The sequence below is a fragment of the Hyla sarda genome, chromosome 1 (assembly GCF_029499605.1).
Source record: "Hyla sarda isolate aHylSar1 chromosome 1, aHylSar1.hap1, whole genome shotgun sequence".
In the NCBI taxonomy this organism is placed as follows: domain Eukaryota; kingdom Metazoa; phylum Chordata; class Amphibia; order Anura; family Hylidae; genus Hyla; species Hyla sarda.
The window spans coordinates 435,982,971-436,008,470 of NC_079189.1; the positions used below are offsets into that span (position 1 = coordinate 435,982,971).

The window sequence follows — 25,500 nt, forward strand, 5'->3', positions numbered from 1 at the left end:
CTAGAAAGATGAATGAGATTTAAAAAAAAAAAAAAAAAAAAAAAAGAAAGACATCTGGGACAAAACTGTGCAAAAACAGATTTTCAGTGCAGATTTTAATACTTAGTATATCAATTTATTGTTATTAAAACTTTGCAGAATTGTTGAAAATTTTTCCCTCTGAAAATCTGCAGTAAAATGTGCCACTGACCGGATCTTAAAGGAAAACGGTCACCCGTTCACCCGCACAACCGGATTATAGTGCGGGTGAACAGAAGACCGATGCGGGGTCTCGGACTGCTATACCTACCTACAGTCTGGAGCCCCGATCCTCCAAAGGTCCCCCTCTTCCAGTGCTGACTTGCGCTCTGGAGGTTGGCCCGCAAGCTGGATTAAAGGGGTATTCCAGGCCAAACCTTTTTTTTATATATATATCACCTGGCTCTGGAAAGTTAAACAGATTTGTAAATTACTTCTATTAAAAAATCTTAATCCTTCCAATAGTTATTAGCTTCTGAAGTTGAGTTGTTGTTTTCTGTCTAACTGCTCTCTGATGACTCACGTCCCGGGATGTGACATCATCATTGAGCAGTTAGACAGAAAACTTCAGAAGCTAATAACTATTGGAAGGATTAAGATTTTTTAATAGAAGTAATTTACAAATCTGTTTAACTTTCCAGAGCCAGTTGATATATATATAAAAAGGTTTTGCCTGGAATACCCCTTTAATATATTTATAAGCGCTGGTCACGTGAGCGCTCGTACCGTCACTTATGAATATTTAAATCTAGCCAGTGGGCCCACCTCAAAGCACAAGTCATCGCTGGAAGAGGGGAACCATCGGAGGATCGGGGCTCCGGACTGCAGGTACATATAGCAGCCCAAGACCCCGCATCGGTCTTCTGTTCACCCGCACTATAACCCGGTCTATCAGGTTATAGTGCGGGTGAACGGGTGACCATTTTCCTTTAAGTCGAATGACCAGGATTTGCAGGAAAATGTGCATCTGCACATTCGCATCATATCATGCAGATTTATGTGCCGATTTTTCTGCGGATCCCCCCAAAAATATGTAAATAGATTTAAAATCTGCAGCAGGTATTGCAGAATTCTCTGTAGAAACACTGTAAATTTTTTCTCCTGCAAATTCAGACAAAAGATCGGCAGTATTCTGCCCTTTGTAATCCCCCATACACTTGCACGTGCAGCTTTACGAGCTCTTAAAGAGAGTATAGTGTCTCAATAAAATGGTTACTGCTAGATGACGCTTGCATCGATACTGAGATATCAGAAATAGATGCAGCATAACCGGACTCAACCGTTACCTAAACTAAAAATGTCATGTTTCTTTTAGGATACATTTCCTTTGTCCCTTAAAACTGACTTAATACATTTTTTTTCCCCACAGACATAGAAATCTAGGCTTCCTGGCAGTCCATCACATGACTTGCAGCAAGGTTACAATGTTTTTGCCATACCACCATTTTGTAGTGTTAAAATGTCCCTTATCTGTGCACCTAAGGCTACATCACCTTACTTTATAAGTCAGTCAAACTAAATTTTGGTCGATGGAACAATAGAGACTGTCCCTTGCATTACTCTCTGCAGTCCGGAAAGTAACATAGGCTTATGTTACCTCATTGCTCTGCAGGAATACATGTACGTATTAGAAAAGGGTTTGTGGAATTGGTTTCATCATAAGGAGTTGGCAGATGATGTTGATGCCACTGGGCAGTTAAAGAAATCCTGGCTGACCAGGCGTGGATAACCATCTAGCACACGAACTTGTACAGGATCAAACTTCCAGTAATATCGCCCCCGCAGGAAGTAAGCAAAACCTACAAACAAAAAGTCAAAGATAAGAAAAGGGAATTGTTAGTATGTCTAAGTATTTTGGTACGACAGGAGAAAGTATGGTAATAATTATTTACACTTTAAAGGAAATCTGTCACCCGTGTCACCTGCACTAACGTATCGGTACCGACAGGTAGTGCAGGTGACACTAATGACAATGGTACTCACCTTGTCCCATTCCGTGGAGGGGATCTTTGGTAATCTTACATAGTTAGTTACAAAGTTACATAGTTAGTATGGTTGAAAAAAGACATACGGCCATCAAGTCCAACCAGGGAATTGAAGTGAAGGGTGTAAGGGGATAAGGGGAAGGGATGTAGTTAGCTTCTCCGTTAGCTCCGTCTGGGCACCCGGCTTGGGGCACGGGCGGAGTTTAGTGACGTCACCACTGCTGTTCTCTCACAGCGAGACTCAGCAGAGAGCAGCAGCAGCTGGGGCATGGGGCGGAGCTTCTCCCTGCTGGATCCCGCTGTGAGAGAACAGCAGTGGTGACGTCACTAAGCTCCGCCCGTGCCCCAAGCCGGGTGCCCGGAGCGGAGCTAACCGAGAAGATTACCGAAGATCCCCTCCATGGAACGGGACAAGGTGAGTACCGTTGTCATCAGTGTCACCTGCACTACTTGTTTGTACTGACAGGTTAGTGCAGGTGACACTGGTGACAGATTTCCTTTAATTTAAAAATATATATATATATTTTATAGTAACTTGTGATCATATGATAAGATTATTGTAAAAAACACATGATATACTAGCCAAACACACGATACACTAGCTATAAGCTTTTGTCTGTCTCCAGCTGTTGCAAAGGTCCCAGCAGTGTTTACGTTTTTTTTTTCCTGCGGCACCCCAGATAATCCGATGAACGGAGCGAACTTCGCTCCATGCCGGATGGCTGGTAATGCGGGGCGGAGGCCCGTGACATCATGATCACACCCCGATTGTGACATCACGGCCATACCCCCTCAATGCAAGTCTATGGGCGTGACATCACAAGCCTCCGGTGCTGCACCCGACGCTCTAAATGAATGCCGGGTGCAGCAGGGATATCGCAGTGGTCCCCAGCGTTAGCAGAGTACTCCTTTAAAGAAATTGTCAAGCCTAAGGTGAACAAGACAACTCTGGATATTCTTCACCTAGTTGTATGCTTTATAAGTATTTCTATACTCCTAAAAACGAAGGTACCAGGTGGTTTATTCTGAGTTGCTGGGTCTGGATTTAACATGGATTATTTATTCCCAGAGCCCTTATTTAGAGATAAAGTATGTTCTCACCGTGTTCATCCTGGAAGGCAGCATCTATGCCTGTGGGCACCCCTCTCCAATCGCTCACACTTCTGGAGTGTCTATTTTCTATTCGTTGTGTGCCAGTATTCAATCGCCAGTATTCTGCTCCTCTAAATAAATAGGTTTTCTTACTCTTGTTAGTGCCCCACAAAAACGCAGCTTGAACATTAGGGACAGACAATCCAAGATCTGATATCTGGAAGGGACCTGTGGCTTGTAACTTTCCATCAAATACCCAATACTTTGAGCCTATAATAGAAAGGACATAAATATTCAAAATATTGTTTAGTCTTTCACTTACCCCATTCTGTAGCTGTAAGCACACTATGATATGTAAACTCGCAATGTCATATGTTCAGAGTGTTACATTTTACACATACCGTATATACTCGAGTATAAGCCGACCCGAGTATAAGCCGAGACCCCTAATTTCAACCCAAAATCCCAGGAAAAGTTATTGACTCGAGTATAAGCCTAGGGTGGGAAATACATCATCCCCCCCTGTCATCATCCAGACCCGTCATTAACATCCTCATCATCATCCCCTTGTCATCATCCCACACATCCCCCCTTCATCATCCCCTTATCATCCCACACATCCCCCCTTCATCATCCCTTTGTCATCATCCCACACATCCCCCCTTCATCATCCCCTTGTCATCATCCCACACATCCCCCCTTCATCATCCCCTTGTCATCATCCCACACATCCCCCCTTCATCATCCCCTTGTCATCATCCCACACATCCCCCCTTCATCATCCCCTTGTCATCATCCCACACATCCCCCCTTCATCATCCCCTTGTCATCATCCCACACATCCCCCCTTCATCATCATCCCACCCCCCCCCTTCATCATCCTCTTCTCATCATTCGCCCTCAGTGGTCTTCAACCTGCGGACCTCCAGAGGTTTCAAAACTACAACTCCCAGCAAGCCCGGGCAGCCATCGGCTGTCCGGGCTTGCTGGGAGTTGTAGTTTTGAAACCTCCGGAGGTCCGCAGGTTGAAGACCACTGCGGCCTTCGACATCATCCAGCCCCCTCTCACCCCCTTTAGTTCTGAGTACTCACCTCCGCTCGGCGCTGGTCCGGTCCTGCAGGGCTGTCCGTAGAGGAGGTGGTCCGGTGGGATAGTGGTTCCGGGCTGCTATCTTCACCAGGGGCGCCTCTTCTCCGCGCTTCCGGCCCTGAATAGAGGCGTTGCCTTAACAATGACGCAGAAGTACGTTGGCAATGAACGCACCTCTGCGTTGTTGTCAAGGCAACGTGACTATTCTGAGGCCGGGCCCGAAGCGCTTAGAAGAGGCCTCCCCGGTGAAGATAGCATCCCGGAACCACTATCCCACCGGACCACCTCCTCACCGGACAGTCCTGCAGGACCGGACCAGCGCCGAGCGGAGGTGAGTACTGTACAGAACTAAAGGGGGGTGAGAGGGGGCTGGATGATGTCGAAGGCCGCAGTGGTCTTCAACCTGCGGACCTCCGGAGGTTTCAAAACTACAACTCCCAGCAAGCCCGGACAGCCGATGGCTGCCCGGGCTTGCTGGGAGTTGTAGTTTTGAAACCTCTGGAGGTCCACAGGTTGAAGACCACTGCAGGTGGGGGAGTTCACTGGAGTATAAGCCGAGGGGGGTGTTTTCAGCACGAAAAATCGTGCTGAAAAACTCGGCTTATACTCGAGTATATACGGTAATAAAGACTCATAAAGTACGCTCAATAGTGCTCTACTATGCTGTTATAACGTGCTAACCTTTGGGATGCTATAAAAAAAAACTACTTTTCACCGGTGTTATCCAACACAATCCCTATGAACCTTTCCGCATGTGTCTGCTATCTGTCTGTCAATGCCCTTCTCTTTCTATATTTGAAATATTGTGCCCTGGGGTTTGTTGTTACATGGGGCAGTTGAGCTGGCAGAAGCTATATTATCTGCTGAGCCTCCGGGCTACTAGAACATGCAGCGGCTTTAGTCTGTAGACACACAAGAAAGGCCTAAGAATGCGAGATGATCCATGGACCTGTCCTAGCTTGCATCTACACACTGAAATGCACACTGTTTATTATAATCGGCTAACCAGCACCTCTGTAAATGGTAATATCTACATCTATTCTTTGTGATCTCTCTGATGAATACCTCAGGTCAGAAAAATAGCAATTCCAGCAGATGCTGTTACCCTCTAGCTATATCCCCTCTTTGTTGAAATACAATTTACCAATTACAGGGTTTACTTGGACCACAGGAGTACCAGAGGATCCTCTGATGGACATAGGAACTGACAAACTAATGGGCCCTAATGAAAATATAGCCTAAAGGCCCAATAGAACACGCCTTAATTTGAAGATGACTTTAAAGACAATCATTTGCAGGTATTATATCTATGTGCTGGTTTACACATGATGTATAAGACCTTATTGATGATACATCCTGACTGTGCTAAAATAAAGTTTACAATGTAACTAAAGGGAATCTGACAGCCGGATCACTTCCACTAAACTCAATACACAGGGTTATAGTGTGGAAGACAAACAGACGATGATCCAGCACTTGGGAAATGAAGAAAGCTTTATCGAAGATCACTGGGCACAGATAAAACCAACCATATCTTCAGACGCGTTTCGAGCGCATGCGCTCGAAACGTGTCTGTTGATATGGTTGGTTTTATCTGTGCCCAGTGATCTTCGATAAAGCTGTCTTCGTTTTGCAAGTGCTGGATCATCGTCTGTTTGTTTTGCATTGGAGTGCCTTGCCGGGCACAGGATCCGAGCACGGCCAAGAGGTGGTGAGCTGGAATTTCCTTGTTTGTTATAGTGTGAAAGAACCTGATTAAAAAGAGGTTTCATTTCCTAAGATCCAAGGTTAGGTTCCTGAGTTATAGCCCCCATTGCTAATATGTGAATTTCTGTTGTTCAGTTTGTATTGTTAGTAGAACTTAAAATAGTAAAAATAGTAAACACAAACAACGACACTAAAATGACTTTTGCACGTTAATGTTTTTATATCACTTCTAGTAGCTCTTCTTGAACTACTGTAAAAATCATTAAAGTTACATAAGTCTCATTACCATGGAAAAACCAGATGTTCCCAACAGAATCTTCCAAAGCAGCATCAACAGACTCAGGGATCCCTTTCCAGTGTCGTGAAGCTAATGCTGGATATCCACTTTGAAGTTTCCCCCCTCTCAGGCGCCAGACGTACCCAGATCTAAAGAAGAACAGCTCTCCACGGATTGTGGATACGGCATCAAAATCTGTTGTACAGGCATCCGGCTAAAAAAAAAAAATAAAGGTTTCAATAAACTAATATAAATGCCAAGCCCACTCCTTTTTCTTCTTCTCCCCCTCAAAAATCGACCTGCATAGTATATAATAAAACATAACTGCAATCATGCTCCGGCGTCAGGATATCCGTTTACTTTTCTAAAGAGACTAAAGTGTTCAGGATACAAATTTGTCTGCAGTCCCATGCAAGTCCAAGGAACAATTCCTTATCTTGGTCTTTGTCGTCTTGGGCTACAAGGTTGTGAGAGATTTAAACAGATATCCTGCTGCCGGGCATGACTGCAGTTATGCTTTAAACAACCCTTTTAAACTGGGAAATTTGGAGATTTATTTTAAAAAGTTGAAACTCATAACTACAGATGTATGTAACAAACTGACCAGCACAAAATATTAAAATGTGGACATTCACTTTAAATAAGGTTCCTTTTACACAAGCAGATATGGACATGACCACCGATTGAATATGTGAAAAGTCAATCAGCACTCCTTAAAGGGGTACTCCGGCGCTTAGACATCTTATCCCCTATCCAAAGGATAGGGGATAAGATTCCTGATCCCGGGAGTCCCGCCACTGGGGACCCCCGTGATCTTGCACGCCGCACGCCGTTTAAAATCAGTCCCCCGGGGCGTGTTCGCTCCGGGTCTGATTACTGTTGATTACGGGGACGGAGCGTTGTGACGTCAAGGCAGTAATCAGACCAGGAGCGAACACGCTCCGGGGACTGATTTTAAACGGGGTGCGGCGTGCAAGATCACAGAGGTCCCCAGCTGGCGGGACCCTGTGATCAGGCATCTTATCCCCTATGCTTTGATCCACAGAAATGATCACTGAATCTTCCACTTCCATTACTGTTGGCAGTACATCTACTGTTTACATGGGGGCTGTGTTGCACAATCTGTGCGATTGACCAACAATTAAGGGATTGTTCATTCTCTCAGCTGATCACTAGATCACTGAGCCTTTTACATAGGGCAATAATCAGCGGGCTGGTTATTAATCACCCTGTGTCCTCTTCAGGACTGTTGTTGTCTATTATATCAGCATAATGCTGTAGATTTCATATCACATAAGAGAAAAAGATACGATCTGCAGCTTCTGTGGCTTTTATATAACTTTTATATATACATATATCTATATATTATAATTATTATTATTTTTATAAATGTATTTTTTTATTTGGAATTATAATTAGGCTTTATTTATTTATTTATTTATTTATTTATTTTTTAGAAGCTTTTCTAGGAACATCTCCTGGAATTGCTTCTTTGAAGCCTTTTTTGTTGGGCTTTTCTCCTTGCAGTACAAAAAGAGAACTTGGCCTTGCTCTGTTTCTTGCTGTTCAATCAAGAAGTGTCAAGATTACACTGTATATGGCAGCACAGAATAGCAAGCAGCCAGGACCTAGGACATTCCCTATCTACTGCATAATAAATCTTCTAACAGGTCATTTGAAATTAAGTTGAGTCGACTCACTTTGAACCATAAAGATACAGTGCATAGGCATAAAACGTTATTACACAAACCTCAGAATAAGGAATCTCATTGCTCTCCGGCTCAGGCTGGCGGCTTTCTGGCCTTATGGTTGGTGCTGAAGTTGGAGGATGTGGCGCCCCATACAGGTACTGGATTCCCTGTTTATCATCTGTGCTAAGGCTAAGTGGATAACGGAAGGTGTAGAATGGAGACATCAAAGACTTGGACACTGAGGAATGTTGTAAACCAAGCACGTGGCCGAACTCATGAGCAGCTACTTGTAAAAGGTCTGTTCCTGCAATGAGTGAAAGCAAATATATGTGTATCAGTATAAATGATGAAGATTAGCTGTGAAGATGTCTATAATAAAAGGACAGATGAGTTAAGATATTGGTGCCATTACATTAGTAGCCAGTACCTACCTAAATTGTTCCCGATGGTCCAAGCTTCATCATAGTCAAAGTGTACATCCCCTTCACGATGTGTTTTTGGAAAAAAAGCATGAGCAAGGATGCCCCCAGGACCATCAAATGGCAAGTTGTCTCCATGCCAGTAACTGGAAAAAGAATAAAACAGTTTAATTCAATAGGTTATTGTTACGCTCTTTGTGGTGAGCTGAGGATACGCTTCAGCTTGTCTCTGCATCTAACTCATCAGAAGTATAGGTAAACAAGTAGACAGACAACTCATTTACTGTAGTATAGGCTCAGGTCCAGGTTCTTAACTGACATAAGGGCCAAACCATGAGTAAATGAGACATCGAGTTTGCCATACAACACAAGATAACGTCTTTCAACTCAGCCCCCATAAACATGCACATTTGGCTCAGCCAAACACTTTATATCAATAGAGAGGGGAAGTTAAGCAGTTTCAGGACACAGGTGGTGCCATATGCAAAGGCTACAGGCCAGTGGCTTGTGTATTTTTTCATTTTTTTTTATTTTCACTCAATGTGATATGTTAAAAGAAGGCATTAGGTAAGTTCCATATACACTAGATTTGTGCCTGAATTTTTGGGAAATCTTAATATATGGCCTCCTCAAAGAGGACCAGTAACCTCTACAGACATGTTTATTTTAGTAAACACTTATATTTTTCTTTAGCCCTTTCTTGGGTGTTGCACCTGTAAACTGGATGGATGAATAAACCACTTGTTTCACACTTTTTGGAGTGCCACCTCTCTACTTTTGGAAGCATGTCTTTCAGGTGTAAAGTCTAGCCTTTGGGACCCGCTTGGACCGAGAGTCCCTACAGAGTGCCAGTTTTACATAAAGATTGTTTATAAATGCCATGGCTTCTTATAACGCTTTTTGGTGCAGGCTCTCTGTTATTTCTCCTAAATATGTACAAATACATTGACAACTGGATGCTAGAAAACACCCACCCATGTAAGAAGTGGTAACAATCCTCTTTAAACTTGGGAGCTATAGAGCCCTTGTTTTTAGTCACATCAATTGTACAGTAGTTGTGGCTACACAGTAGGTATCCACGGCAATGCTGTAAGTATAAAGAGAACTAAAGATACAATGTTCTTTGTAAAACATTTACAGTACCAGCCCTGACAGTTATATTTATAAATGGTAACACTTAAGGCTTTCATCCCAGGAGGAGATTCTGAACATTTTGGCAGTCTACCAAGCAGTGAATTACCCGTACCGGAATGTCTCTGGTTGGTAGAATTTTTAACCATGAAAACAAAAAGATAACTTTGCTGTTGTGAGAAGATGCTTGAAGCACTTACTCTTATTTATTCGTTCATGCTCAGAAACTGAGCATTTTAGCTTTAAATCAGAAAGCTTATTACCAGCATAGAAGTATGTACAGAATGAGTAAAATAATAATTAGTGTAAAAAGGAAAATACCTAAGATATACATTAGTCTTCAGACTGGGGGCGGGGGTAATACTTTCCCCTAAATGGAACAAAGGCTAGAAAACACTTCCTAACTAAAAAATCATGCAATTTACATATCTTATTAGAACAATACCAAACAAGGCGGCCAATAGACCTTGGTGAAAACCAGGACCCCCCCAGCAAATGAACCATTAGGAGCAACTTTAGATTGAAACCCAAATTAAAGAGAACAAGTTACCAAAGGGTTACTGAGTAAAAGAGTAATAAGGGCAGAGTGTTAAATGGGCACTGTTATTAAACATGATTTTTAATATTGGATTCCTTATGCCAAATAAATAACTTTTGTAATTGGCTTCCATAAAAAAAAAAAAAAAAAAAGTTTTATGTTAGTTTTTCTGCTCTATACTTCTGGCCACCAGGTGCCTTCCTTCTTGGCCAGAACACATTTCGTCTGGTCATAATCTCAGATTTTAGTCTTCTGCTTGTAATGGCAGGAGACCAAACTCACAAAGTGTTTCTCTGCGCTGAGCTTGATTGACAGCTGCAAAGAGCCTCACTGAAAGCTGCACAGACTGAAAGTTGCAAAGAGCCTCACTGAAGGATACACAGACTGAAAGCTGCTGCACAGAGGTTGTGGTCTTCTATTCATCACAGCGCTGAAACGATGTGAGGGCGGAAGTGGTCCCCCAGCAGGCTTCAGTGATAGGAGGATAATTCAGTTTTTAAAATGAATCTAAACAATTAGGTAACAAGATGTCCAAATAGGGTAGATGTAAGGATGGGGGTTGAATTTGGAAAGCATGACTACCAAGTGTTGACAGTACATGATTTTTTATTTAGATGCAAACCAGAGTAAGAAGAAATATTATTTAAAAAAGAGAATACATTTGGAAGTGAAACTAAGATCAATGTCAATAAGAGTGGCAATACAGACCCCTATATCTGGACCAACAAGTGTTCGATAGCCAAAGAAAACAAAGCGGGTGATAAAGGACAGCCTTTTCTTATCACCCAGGCAATCCTTATAGAAAGCAGGGTTTGAACAGGTAATTTCAAATAGGCTTGAGGTGTACAATATACAAGTCACCAAAAAACATCTTATACAAAGGATAGGGGATAAGATGTCCGATCGCAGAGGTCCCGTCACTGGGGACCCCTGCGATTTCCAGTGCGGCACCCCAGTCATCTGTGCATGGCGCGAACTTTGCTCCTTTGGATAGGGGATAAGATGTTTTTCGGCAGAGTACCCCTTTAAAGCTTCAACGATAGGACCTAACACTGAAATATGTTTTCATTGTCTTATATGTCTGTATGTATACCTATTGTAGATTAAAGCAGAGTCAAGAACTTTTTTTTTATGTTATCACTCTTCCTCACCATCATAGAGAACATGTGCTTCCTGAATGCTATATTTAGAGGAGCACTAGCTGAGTCCCCGGCATTGCCCGGTTTTTCCTTCCTAATCCTTGTTGGGGAGGAAAATCAACAAAGGAGGAAGCTTTTGACTTCATATCCCATCCTTATATATTGTTGTCATATGCCAACCGCATATCCCATCATCATATCCAGTCCTCATATCCCATCCTCATATCTCGACCTCATATCTCGACCTCCTGACCCAACCTCATATCCCAACCTCATGCTGTCCTCATATGCAGACCTAATTCCCGACCTCATATCCCAACCTCATATCCGACATGTCTCACCCTCATATCCCGTCCTCATATCTCTTCCTCATATCCCGACCTCATACCCTGTCCTCAAATCCTGTCCTCATATCTCCTCCTTATGTCCCATCCTCATATCCCGACCTCATATCCCAACCTCATACAATATGAAGATATTGTAAGCTGAAAATAGAAGGGGATGTGGCCTTGTGGGGCTGGGCGTAATTTGCAAGCCAGACTGATGCACAAAAAGGGTAGAGAATAAAAAGGGTGGGGCTTAAACAGTGGGCATGTGTTTGTGAGATGGGGTGTGGCTTGACAGCCGGATTGACATATTCACCAGGAGATGCAGAGCGGAGCTTGTGGAGTAAGGTACTGGAAGTCCCATATACTTGCATAAGGGTGTAGGTAAGGGTTAATTTAACTATCATATATTTTTATTTGACATATAAGTAATATGTGTACCAGGTCTTTTGATCCAGCTCTTTATTGTGCCACCTACCGTGTGAAATCTATATTGATGTCAGCACGTCCTTCGTGTACCTCAGTAAATGTTAGAGAAGTCACCTCACTCCAAACTTTAAGTGCTTCAGCAAGAGTCTTTCTCACCTTTACCTTGCTAAGCTGCCACGGAAAGCGGATAATCCTAAAACACAGTGAGACAATGTTAAAATTTGAAGCAAATATCAACATTGACATTTACCTTTATTTTACTGTTCACATAAACATAAATTGTTTGACTATAGTCACATGTAAAGGACATTTCCAATATGGGACAGGACAGCACATCTGTGTCAATGCAGTGATAAAACAACATATGTAAAGGCTGTTTTAGACAGGGTGATTATTGCCCTGAGTAAGAGACCCAGCGATCAAGAATAAAAAGTTAATCGGCTCATCATGAAAGGGAAACTGTCATCAGTGTCACCCGCACTAACCTGTTGGTACAGTTGTGCAGCGTGGGGACACTGATTACAACAACACTTACCTTACCCCAATCCGTGGTCCTGTTTGTCTGTTATCTTTCTATTTCCGGCAGCAGGCTTGGTGTACTGCAGGAGCACGCTGACGTCACCACTTCTGCTTCTCTGCTGGGCCCTGCTGCGAGAAGACTTGGGGAAGCATCAGCAGTGACGTCAGAATGCTCCTGCAGTGCATCAAGCCTGCCGCCGGAAAAAATCTTTCTTTCTTTATTTAATGGATCATTTCACAACAGAATGACAACAGACACGTAAAATCCTCTAACGCTGTTCCACACTGTTCACCCGCTTAGTCTCTAGTCACTTAGACAGAGCGCTAACAGCGTGAAACGTGTTAAAAGATTTTACGTGTCTGTTGTTACACTTCATATATATATATATATATATATATATATATTCCACTAAATAAAGCAAGATTGATTTTCTTTACACCTTGGATGCTGGACATTTGTTCTTCCTGTTTGAAGAACTTGCCTGAAGCTGGAGGTGGTGATGGTAGATCCGTGCACAGGTGGGAACGATACGCAGGGTGAGCTGTGCCTTTCTGTATATGTGGATGGATTGCCGACAATGAATAGCCACCTGAACAGATCCAGCTGGATTGTTCTAAGGGCTCTGAGAAACCCCTATTGGTCTATGGCTCTGTTCACATAGGAAGTTAAATAAGAACTTTGTGGCTTATTACAGTCACAATTTTACAATGATTTTCCAAAATGACTATAAAAAATCCAAAGAAGCGATCTGATTGGTTGCTATGGGCAATTTAGCAACTTTTCCTCTGGACAGGTTTTGATAAATCTCCCTCAATGTGTGAGAGAGTTGAAAGTAGGACTTATGGATAAGTGCAGCTGGACTTGTTCGGTGCACAATCAGCCCCACAAGGTAAGTGTTCATCCAGATTGCACAAATGGAGAAAAGAATGACTGCAGCACTCATCAACGGTCTAGTGTCTTTGTTTTGTTATAAGCAGGTGTGACATGCACCTATTTCATGCATCCACTACTCTCTCAGTAATGTAGTACTTCCTCATATTACTTCTAAACCTTTGCCCCTCTAATTTAAAACTATGTCCTCTTGTCGTAGTTTTTTCTTTATCGTGTTGATTCCCTTCATGTATTTAAAAGTCTCTATCATATTCCCTCTGTCTTTCTTCCAAGCTATACATGTTAAGATCCTTTAACCTTTTCTGATAGGTTTTATCCTGCATCTCTGAACTCCAATGTATCTATATCCTTCTGGAGAGACAGCCTCCAATACTGTGCACAATATTCCAAGTGAGGTCTTACCAGTGCTCTGAGACAAAAGTAAGATTCATAGCTGAAGAGGATAGACCACCATTCCAGCCTCCATTGCCATCTTGCTCTGCACCATAATAGCTTTTGACAGTGGTAGCGTGAGATCAATGGAACACCGTTTCAGGTGATTAACCTATAGATACTCCTCTTTATATTTGCCTATAGATACTCCTCTTTTTTCCTATTATCAATAAATTATTTTATGCAACAACAAGGTATTCCCGTCTGGATCTATGCAGGGCAGTGCCATACAAGGATAATCCTTTTCCTCGTATGAGTACCATGTAGGGGTTACTGGTCCATCTCCTGATGGCTTGCAGTCCAAGATCCTTCTGGTACCCCTGAATTTGGGGTAATACAAATGAACCCAAATGTTCCACAAGATGAGAGTTCAAGATTTTGAGAGCTCCACCTATACTAATACCTGTTGCTCACAAAATTACACAAGGCACTGTCCTCTCTTTTTTGTGTTTTTATCCTTCTCTGTAGAAAACACTTTGTTTGGTCTACAAATCTCTGCCACAATGACAATGTGGTAAAACAGAAATGGAAACAGTCCTCTAGGTGTGTGTGTGTATATATATATATATATATATATATATATATATACATATATTGTTACGTCGAGCGCTCCGGGTCCCCGCTCCTCCCCGGAGCGCTCACGGCGTTTCTCTCCCTGCAGCGCCCCGGTCAGACCCGCTGACCGGGAGCGCTGCACTGACATTGCCGGCGGGGATGCGATTCGCATAGCGGGACGCGCCCGCTCGCGAATCGCATCCCAAGTCACTTACCCGTCCCGGTCCCCGGCTGTCATGTGCTGGCGCGCGCGGCTCCGCTCTCTAGGGCGCGTGCGCGCCAGCTCTCTGAGACTTAAAGGGCCAGTGCACCAATGATTGGTGCCTGGCCCAATTAGCCTGATTAGCTTCCACCTGCTCCCGGGCTATATCACATCACTTCCCCTGCACTCCCTTGCCGGATCTTGTTGCCTTGTGCCAGTGAAAGCGTTTAGTGTTGTCCAAGCCTGTGTTACCTGATCTCCTGCTATCCATATTGACTACGAACCTTGCCGCCTGCCCCGACCTTCTGCTACGTCTGACCTTGCCGCTGCCTAGTCCTTCTGTCCCACGCCTTCTCAGCAGTCACCGAGGTTGAGCCGTTGCTAGTGGATACGACCTGGTTGCTACCGCCGCAGCAAGACCATCCCGCTTTGCGGCGGGCTCTGGTGAACACCAGTAGCCACTTAGAACCGGTCCACCGGCACGGTCCACGCCAATCCCTCGCTGACACAGTGGATCCACAACCTGTTAGCCGAATCGTGACATATATATATATATATATATATATATATACACACTACTGATAATCCTATATATTTAAATGATATAATAAGATATAGCTAGTTGTACATAAATCAATTGGTTTATTTAAATTGCTAAAATAAATTACAATCAACGTCTACTGCAGGGCACTTGCCATAGACGTGATAAATGTGATACATGCAAATATAAAATGCAAAATAGATTGACTTAAAATATGTAACATCAAATTCATCTTAGAATGTACTTGGCAAACACTGTATATGACAACCTGTAAAAATTAGAAAGAGTTCAAATGTTCATAGTGGACAGTCAATAGTAGGTTAGTTATAGATTCATAGATATGGTGCACCAGTCACCACCCGATGTCCGACCAATGTGATCTGCAGATGGTGAAGGAGTCTCTTGAGGCTGACAATCGGAACTACGGCATGGCGATGTGAAGATGAATCTTCTGTTCATCTACACCATGGCCAGATGCATGTCCATGCCATTCTGTAGTGAGGACAGAGACTTAGGCGAATGGCACCTTCCCGAGTCGTGGACAAACATCCCTAGGCTGGGCGCCCTCCCATGCCAGTCTGCGGAAGGAAAGAATGGGAGATTCATCTTCACATCGCCGTGCCATAGTTGTGATTGTCAGCCTCAAGAGACCCCCTCACCATCTGCAGATCACATTGGCCAGACATCGGGTGGTGAGTGGTGCAGCACACCATATCTATGAATCTATAACTAACCTACTAGTGACTGTCCACTATGAACGTTTGAACTCTATCTAATTTTACGGGTTGTCATATACATTATTTGCCAAGTACATTCTAAGATAAATTTGATGTTATATATTCTACATTTTATATCTGCATGTATCACATTTATCACGTCTATGGCAAGGGTCCTGCAGTAGACGTTGATTGTAATTTATTTTAGCAATTTAAATAAACCAATTCATTTATGTACAACTAGCCATATCTTCTTATATAATTTATTATGTAGGATTATCAGTAGTATATATAATATACCTAGAGGACCGTTTCCATTTCTGTTTTATAATACTTTTTTGGCACAAAGGGTATCGTGCAACACGGTTACCTCGGTGTATATTATTTCGGTTTATAGTGTGAGCCACCCACCATCTTTATTTTTTCTTACAATGACAATGTGGTTTGCGTTTTACCAATCCATTTCAAACCATCCAGAGAGTCTGGTTGCAGTGCTTGGTCCCATTCTGGAACAGTTCTCTTTTTCTAGCCATGTAAATTCTACCACACTAGTCTCAATCTGGCTTGCACCACTCCCCTGTGTTATACACACTCCACTTTCTCTTCTTAGAAAACTCTCCTGGGAATCAAGCTTGCTCTTAGGTTATGTTCCCACGCCAGAATTTCCGTACGAAATTCCGCATTGATTTCAATGGGATTCTGCTGCACTGGGCACATAGCAGAATTTCCACGCTGGAAACATCTGGTGAGGAAATTCAAATTTCGTTGTACATCAAACGAATAGACGTGCATTTTTTCTGTGGACTTTGCACGAAAATGCATTGCCGTCTACGAGATGGCCCATTTCCGGGCGGGCCTAGCGTCGGCATGTTATATTGGTGCTCCGCTGTTAGGGAAATGTCCTCACAAAGATTTTCTGTGCAGATATTAGCTCGTGTGAAAATAGCCTCAAAGTGCCCCATACTGCAGGCTGCATCTTTCCCCCTGGATTTTTGGTTGCAACCTGGGAATATGTCACAAATGCAGGCCAGGATACAAATAGTTAACAGCACAAAGTACAAAACACCAAGTATAAACAGACAAACAAAGAAAGCATAGTCAGACAGGCTGAATCAAAACCAAGAGAGGTTGCAGTACAATAACAGAAGACGGAGGGATAGTCGGAACTTAGCCAAGAGTCAAAGTACACAGGAAGGGTCAAGCAAGTAGTGGAATAGAAGCTAGTGCAGATAGACTAACACAGGCAGCTTGATACACAGACTGACTGATTTATATGCACCTGCAAAGGGCATGGATGCTAATACCAGAAATGATAGGCTCCAAGCCCAAGCCTGCTGATTGACCTCGGGTGTTGCCACAGCAACACAGAAAGCCTGAGGATAACTTAACCCTTAAGTCAGAACCAGATCAACGCATTACAACATTACTATTTCTTACAAAGTATGGGATACAATTTTGAAAAAGGGGTGTTTCCATTTGCCTACACCTGTTAACAGCTGTTAAGTTGTTGGACATTCCTGATTGTAATGGGACTAGGGCTTAAAATGTTTTGCAAGTTCAGATTCAAAAGGGTATGCATTACAGGGGTTATCTGTCAGTAAGGAAGAGGGGTTTAGAACAATGCCTATCCTACCGTATATATGTTATGCATGTTATCCTAAGCCCCTAAACGGGTTGTGTATTTGGTTTATCAAACAATAAAGGTTAACTGTCCTTATTGAATCACACAACATTTGGTGGATTGCGCCTGACAACCAGGATTTTCTTCATTTTGGAATACATGTTTTTATGCTGGAGGAAGGTGCTGAAGCTTAGGCTAGTCTTCTTGAGATATTGAAGAGGTCTTTGCCCAGACACTTTGATGTAGACATTGGCATAGTGAGTTGCAGACGCAGAACCCAATCTCACGGACTGTTATTTGTTCATTCTTCTCCCCCTTGTGCCCAGTAAGTAGAGATTTCCCTGTGGACTGTACCCTTCGTTGGATTTTCCCACCCTTGACTGTACCCTTCTTCCTTGGACTGTGTATTTTGGCCATGGATTAACCCACTCTGGATTGCTCCCATACTTTGTGGACTGTACTTTGTGTGTTATGCCTGTCAATAAACATAGGTGCTGTCCTCCTGTCTCTCGCTCTATTGATTGAGCAAAGATCCCTAACACAAACCCTGTAACATTAACTTTTTCCACTACTACCTCTTTGTCAACTTATATACTACTTATTACATGATTAGTTGCAAAATAAGAGTGATCTTACCTGTATGTAAGGTCTGGCTTGTCCCATCGGCCTCCAGAGAGCACAAACCGTTTTTGTCTATTGCGACCATTTGTAGAGTCTGCAGGGACAGGGATATCAGGTACTCCACAGCGAGGAGGGTTCCAAGAATTATGAGGTCTGGGAATTCCATTTGTATAAGGTTGTCGCATCCATAACCGTGACTTCAAGGAGGGATTATCCTGCTCCTGTAGATAAAAGAGGTTGAGTTCTTCCTTTGAAGTAGACAATATAACAATTTGTCCTCTTTGTTGCCTGATTTTGGAAATAGAATTAATAGAGTTCCATCTTCTAACACCTCCTATTTACAAAGAAAGGAGAAAGGTTGTACTTGAAGTCCATGAGTGTCACATGGGTACATTATAACTCATACATCAAAAGGGATCTACAATCATGAGAAAAAAAGTACACCCTCTTTGAATTCTATGGTTTTACATTGCAGGCCATTTTAGCACTCATCCCCCTATCCACAGGCTAGAGAATAAGTGTCTGATCACAAGAAGTCTGATCACTGGGACCCATCGCGATCTCCTGAATGGTCCTTGGCTCTTTTCGTGGATAGAGCATTATTGACAAGTGCCGTTCAGGAGATCGCGGGGACTCAGTGGTCACACACTTTTCTCCTATACTGTGGATAGGGGATAAGTGTTAAAATGCTGGAGCATCCCTTTAAAAAAATAAAAATAAACCAAAATAGAAAAGCCATTTGCGAAAAACTAAGTACACCCCATGAATCAATAGCTTGTACAACCACCAGGAATAACTTTAATTAATCATTTTCTGTATGACTTTATCAGTATTTCATATTGTTCTAGTAGAATTTTAGTCCTCATTTGTCTATAATGTTGCTTCTCAGGCTAGGTTTTCTTACAGGTTTTTTTTCTGGCTTTTTTTTGGAGATTTGCCACTGTTGAATCCCTGCTGAATTTGGCTCAAAAACTGCAGTGGTGTTTTTCCAAAAAATGCCAGAAAAGAACCTGTGTGAAAACCTAGCCTAAAGGTCCTGTCACAGCATTTAAATTGGATTGAGGTCTGGATTTTGACTAGGCCATTACATCGCCCTGGTTCTTTTCTTACACAGCAATTCAAATTTGCTGATTTGTAAATTTGTACTTAGGATTTTTGTCCGGTTGCATGGTCCAGTTTTGGCCATGCTTTAGCTGTTGAATAGATGGTCTCACATTTACATAAAGATTACTTTGGTAAACAGAGGTGCCCAGGTTCTATGGATGCAAAATCAGGACCAAATCATCACCCTTCTACCACTGTGCTTGGCAGTTGGTTTTAACCCAACGTTATGCTGGGTATTATGGCCAAACATTTCAACTTTGATCTCATCTGACCAAGACACAAAGAAAAAGATCCCTGAAGGTTCCAGGGCAATAATTCATAAACAACATTTAAGGGGGTCACCTCCTGGTGGGGAAAGCCCTTACTAGAAAACCCACTAAAAAATATATATTTTATTATGTTACTGTTTAACCTCTTCAGGACGCCGGGTGTATGCATACGCCCTGCATCCCGAGTCCTTAAAGGAAATCTGTCATCAGAATCACCCGCACTAAACCTGTTACAGGCTTGTAGTGCGGGTGATCCTGATTAAAACGCTCCTTACCTGGTTAAAAATGGTTTAGCGGTTCTACAGATATCTTTATTTTTAGTTTTCTGTTATTCCCTGGCTTGGGACTCAGTGGGAGGTGTTATCATCTGGGACTCGGCCACACGTCATTATAGCTGGGCGGAGCTGCCGCCCGGCTCATGAATATTCATGAACTTATCCTCGCGGCCCTCCCCACCAGACCTAGAAAAAGGAGTTAGACTACGAGGATAAGTTCATGAATATTCATGAGCCAGGCGGCAGCTCCGCCCAGCTATAATGACGTGTGGCCGAGTCCCAGATGATAACACCTCCCACTGAGTCCCAAGCCAGGGAATAACAGAAAACTAAAAATAAAGATATCTGAAGAACCGCTGAACCATTTTTAACCAGGTAAGAAGCGTTTTAATCAGGATCACCCGCACTACAAGCCTGTGTAACAGGTTTAGTGCGGGTGATTCTGATGACAGATTTCCTTTAAGGACGTGGGGCGTATGCATACGCCCGTGGGAATTCCGGTCCCCGGCGCTAGCCGGTTGGTGACCGGACCGGGATGCCTGCTGAAATCATTAAGCAGGCACCCCGGCACATCGCCCAGGGGGGTCCTGAGACCCCCCCCCCCCATGTCGGCGATCGCAGAAAATCGCATGTCAATTCAGACATGTGATTTTCTGCTATTCCTGGCTGATCGGGTCTCTGGTGATCCGATCACCCGGAAAATAGGGATAATCGGAGCTGTCAGTGACAACCCCGACCATCCTGAGGGCTAGGAATGAGGTTGCAGTGCTGCGATCTCCTCCTATCCCCTGCCATTGGTCAGAACTGAACCCCCGTTCTGCCCACCCCTGGATGTCGAGGGGAACATGGGGAGAAGATGGAGGTCGGGTACCTGCAAAGAAGATTCCTGGGGACCCCGGATCGTCGCTGGAGACTGCTGGATCCTGGCTCAGTTAGGGAAGCGACGGTGGGGGGGGATGAAAGTGAAAGTAAAGTGATCTTTACTGTGGCAACCATTAGGAAGGCCAAGGCTGTCTGGGCATGCTGGGAGTTGTAGTTTTGCAACATCTGGAGGGTCACAGTTTAGAGACCACTGTTACAGTGGTGCCCAAACGGTAGCCCTCCAGATGTTGCCAAACTACAACTCTCAGCATGCCTAGACTTCCCAGGCATGCTGGGAGTTGTAGTTCTGTAACATCTGTCCCTTCAGATTTAGCAATTTTCATGAAGTTTTTGAAAATTGCTGCTCTACTTTGAAGCCCTCTTATTTTTTCAAGAAGCAAAAATATGTCAATTTTATGATGCCAACATAAAGTGGACATATTGTATTTCTGAATAAAAATAAAATTTATTGGGAATATCCATTTTCCTTACAAGTAGAGAGCTTCAAAGTTAGCTAGTTTTACCAAAAAAGGATGCAAGTAACGCCAAAAATTTACCACCAAAATAAAGTAGAATATGTCACGAAAAGACAATCTCAGAATCAGAATATTCTGTAAAAACGCTTTCCAGTTATTAATTCGTAAAGTGACGGTGGTCATAATTGCGAAAAAGGGCTCAGTCCTTAAAGGGGTATTCCAGGAAAAAACTTTTTTTTATGTATCAACTGGTTCTAGAAAGTTAAACAGATTTGTAAATTACTTCTATTAAAAAATCTTAATCCTTTCAGTACTTATGAGCTTCTGAAATTAAGGTTGTTCTTTTCTGTCTAAGTAATCTCTGATGACACGTGTCTCGGGAAACGCCCAGTTTAGAAGCAAATTCCCATAGCAAACCTCTTCTAAACTGGGTGGTTCCCGAGACACGTGTCATCAGAGAGCACTTAGACAGAGAAGAACAACCTAAACTTCAGAAGTTCATAAGTACTGAAAGGATTAAGATTTTTTAATAGAAGTAATTTACAAATCTGTTTAACTTTCTGGAGCCAGTTGATATATATATAAAAAAAGTTTTTTCCTGGATAACCCCTTTAAGGTGAAAAAGGGCTGCGTCCTTAAGGGGTTAAAATTATATGTTACCCTCCAAAAAACAAATCTCATAGCCCTTGATAAAGCTGATTCGTCAGCGAACCGTCGGGGAGGCTGTCAGCTATATGTTTTAATCCAGCGGCATAGTGGCACCTACAAATATAGATACAGTACTGACAGATACAAGTGTATAGACAGGAACGCACATGAACAGAGTGTGAACTAAGTCAGTAAACAATCCCCGGAGAGGAGAAGTCATATATTCTCCCAGATTAACCACTTCTATACCGCTGATAATTTTACCATTTGTTTTTTGGAGGGTTACATATATTTTTTAGGGGGGTTTCTACTAAAGGCTTTCCTCATCTGACCAAGGGCATTGTTCCAGGAGTCTAGTTTGCTCAGACTTTGCAGACCTTAGTCGTGCTGCTGTTTTCTTTTTAGAAAGAAGCTTTCAAACAAGCCATAGTTGTACAGTCTTTTCTAATAATGCTGTCAAGAACTTGAACATTCATCATGCTAACTGAGGCCTGTAGAGTCTGAAATGTTACTCCTGAGTTTTTTGCATTTTCTCTGAGCATTGCATGGTCTGACCTGGGGTTTATTTTGCATGGACATCCATTCTTGAGAAGATAGCTGACTGTCTTTAAAGGGGTACTCCAGCGGAATTTTTTTTTTTTTAAATCAACTGGTGCAAGAAAGTTAAACAGATTTGTAAATTACTTCCATTTAAAAATCTTAACCCTTCCAGTACTTATCAGCTGCTGTATGCTACAGATATACTACAGAGAAATTTGTGAAGTTCTTTCCAGTCTGACCACAGTGCTCTCTGCTGCCACCTTTGTCCGTGTCAGGAACTGTCCAGAGGAGGAGAGGTTTTCTAAGGGGATTTGCTTCTAATCTGGACAGTTTCTGACACGGACAGAGGTGTCAGCAGAGAGCACTGTTGTCAAATGAAAAGAACTACACAATTTTCTCTGTATTATACAGCAGCTGATAAGTACTGGAAGGATTAAGATTTTATTTAATAGAAGTAATTTACAAACCTGTTTAACTTTCTGGCACCAGTTGTTTTGAAAAGATTTGTGTTCCACTTGTTTCCACCGAAGTTCCCCTTTAACCCCTTAAGGACTCAGCCCATTTTGGCCTTAAGGACTCAGACAATTTAATTTTTACGCTTTCGTTTTTTCCTCCTCGCCTTCTAAAAATCATAACTATTTTATATTTTCATCCACAGACTAGTATGAGGGCTTGTTTTTTGCGCGACCAGTTGTCCTTTGTAATGACATAACTCATTATATCATAAAATGTATGGCGCAACCAAAAAACACTATTTTTGTGGGGAAATTAAAAAGAAAAATGCAATTTTGCTAATTTTGGAAGGTTTCGTTTTCACACTGTACAATTTATGGTAAAAATTACATGTGTTCTTTATTCTGAGGGTCAATACGATTACAATGATACCCATTGTTACATACTTTTCTATTATTGTTGTGCTTAAAAAAAATCACAAACTTTTTAACCAAATTAGTACGTTTATAATCCCTTTATTTTGATGACCTCTAACTTTTTTATTTTTCCGTATAAGCGTCAGTATGAGGGCTCATTTTTTGCGCCGTGATCTGTACTTTTTTTTGATACCACATTTGCATATAAAAAACTTTTAATGAATTTCTTATAATTTGTTTTAATAAAATGTATTAAAAAAGTAGCAATTTTGGACTTTTTTTTTTTTGTTCACGCCGTTCACCGTACGGGATCATTAACATTTTATTTTAATAGTTCGGAATAGTAATAGTCCTGGGAAACCCACTTTAGCGATCATGGTATCTCCTCTGCCAGATAAGTACACATATTTTATACACTCTTTTTTTCTATTTTTATTTTCTGATTGTAGAAGATTTTTATTCTATTCTCTGCATATAAATATGAGGCCACCATATGAGCTGCTTTTTCACAGACAGCATTTAGAGATATGCTTTACAGCATCCACAGAAGTTATCAGAAAAACAATCATAAACAATAAAGGCACAATATAAAGCAAAACAAGGTCTACAAGAAACAGTTGTAGGGTGAGCGAGCTATTAAAGTCACATATATACAGTCCAAGATGGGTATATAAAAGAAATGCATCCAAAAGCAAAATGTAAACAAACGGTTGGAGAGGAGCACAACCCAAACATGGGCATGAAAACAAATGCAGAGTATACAGACAAAATATGGAAACCAGAATAATAATGGCAACACTCCTCCCTACTAAACATGTGTCAAAAAAATCACAGACAAGACAAGCAGGACAAAACAATCAAGACCAAAGATAAACATTCCAAGTACAAAAAAATCCCAGGGATAGAGGAGAGGTAGAAAAAGTAGAGGGGAAACGAGAATAGGAGGAGAGAAAATAAAAAGGAAGCAAGAGAATATAGAATGGAAAAAGAAAATTACCCAAAACAGAGAAAGGAAGGGCCACCAAGACCCTCATGGTAAAGAAAGCCAAAGCAAAAGATGAGGTGACCCTCAGAATAAGTCCCAGGCAGACCAAGTCTTTCAGTACAAATCCAGATTACCCAGGTCAGTGGAGACCATTTCTGATTCTTAAGAGCCCCTACAAACTCAAGCATAGAAGTCTAGAAGTGCCTAAAAAGCAACACAAAAGACCCCATTTGCCACTAGATACAGCTCCAGGTAGAAGAGACCCACGGTCCTTCATTTGGACAAGTCATTGCCTATCCTACTGCATTCGTCAACATTGAGAAGGCCCATAGAGGATACATAGAGCAGTGGCAACACATGCGCGTCCTGCTTCGTTCTGTGCTGGGCTGCATTTTTGCTCCTTCTGGGCATTGGCGAGGCCCCAGCAGTTGGACCCCAACTGATTAAATTGCCCAAATGAGAAAACCTCTTTAAGAGGTCTGTGGAGTTAATATAAGAGGTCTGGAATGTAAATATATTTTGAATAAATTTTAATCCTTTCTAACCATAATATTTAGAGATGCTATTTGAAATACTTCCATTCTAAAAACAGACGAGAGGCTCAAAGTACCAGAGCAGCAGCTAGGTATTTATAAATAAGACTAATAGAAGAATAAACCTAGAGGTTGTTTTTTTATTTGACTGTTTGCAGTGTTAGTGATGTCCTCGTTTATAAAGACAAGAATGAGCCAATGTGTTTTTCAGAGCAGATGTTTTTATCATGCATTTTTTTCTTTATTTTTTCCTATTTTAATCAACAGCAGTTCAATAACAGTATACAAAATAAAAAAAACAAATGCAGAACTCCAACCACCACCGCTGGACTTATCTTATTGATTTATCTGCCAAATCTTATGGTTACAGAGCAGGATTTCTAGGTTTTGATAAATAAACCCTGAAAGAAAAGCTACATTATAAACCATATAAAAACCAGCACCTTAAACCACACAGCAGATTTCATGCAGATTCTAAGGTGTTTTTTTTTAAATGATTTTTGCTTGTTTGAACATATCCAAAGTACACAATATTATGGATAGTCACAACTTTCAAGGCAATGGCCTTGGTGTAATCAACTATTTTGTATGTAGCATTTTCTTTTAAATATACTTGTACATTTATTCATGAGGTTTTCTTCATATAAAGTGTATATATATATATATATATATATATATATATATATATATATATATATATATTGTTCTTTAAGGCTGAAAGTACTTGAATATGTATGTGTACAGCATATGGGAGAAGTTATGTTTAGTTATACATGTCAGCACCTGTGACTGATGAGAATATCCATAAGAATTACCTTAAGGCCTCTTAAAGTCACATACATTAGTCTGGGCAATAGGTATTGTAACTTTAGCTTCCAATAGTCCTGAAGTGAAATTTTAAGATATTTGGGCATTATATTCAATATATTATTTATCATGTGATGCACCATAATTCCCTATAGAATTTCTATTGAATAGTGGACTTAGTGGATTCACCAA

The 25,500-nt window shown here is 41.8% G+C and overlaps 1 protein-coding gene across 1 annotated transcript in view; it reads right to left on the minus strand.

Moving 5' to 3' along the window:
• Positions 1–933: 933 nt before the first annotated feature.
• MMP11 (matrix metallopeptidase 11) overlaps positions 934–25,500 on the minus strand; it is a 40,248-nt gene continuing 15,681 nt past the window's right edge. The window contains exons 2-8 of the mRNA XM_056531517.1: positions 17,957–18,275; positions 11,892–12,035; positions 8,292–8,425; positions 7,920–8,164; positions 6,179–6,383; positions 3,105–3,365; positions 934–1,817 (exon numbers count right to left, since the gene is read on the minus strand). Of these exons, the coding sequence (XP_056387492.1) occupies positions 1,675–1,817; positions 3,105–3,365; positions 6,179–6,383; positions 7,920–8,164; positions 8,292–8,425; positions 11,892–12,035; positions 17,957–18,126 (1,302 nt within the window). The 5' untranslated portion in view covers positions 18,127–18,275 and the 3' untranslated portion in view covers positions 934–1,674. The remainder of the gene's footprint in view (positions 1,818–3,104; positions 3,366–6,178; positions 6,384–7,919; positions 8,165–8,291; positions 8,426–11,891; positions 12,036–17,956; positions 18,276–25,500) is intronic.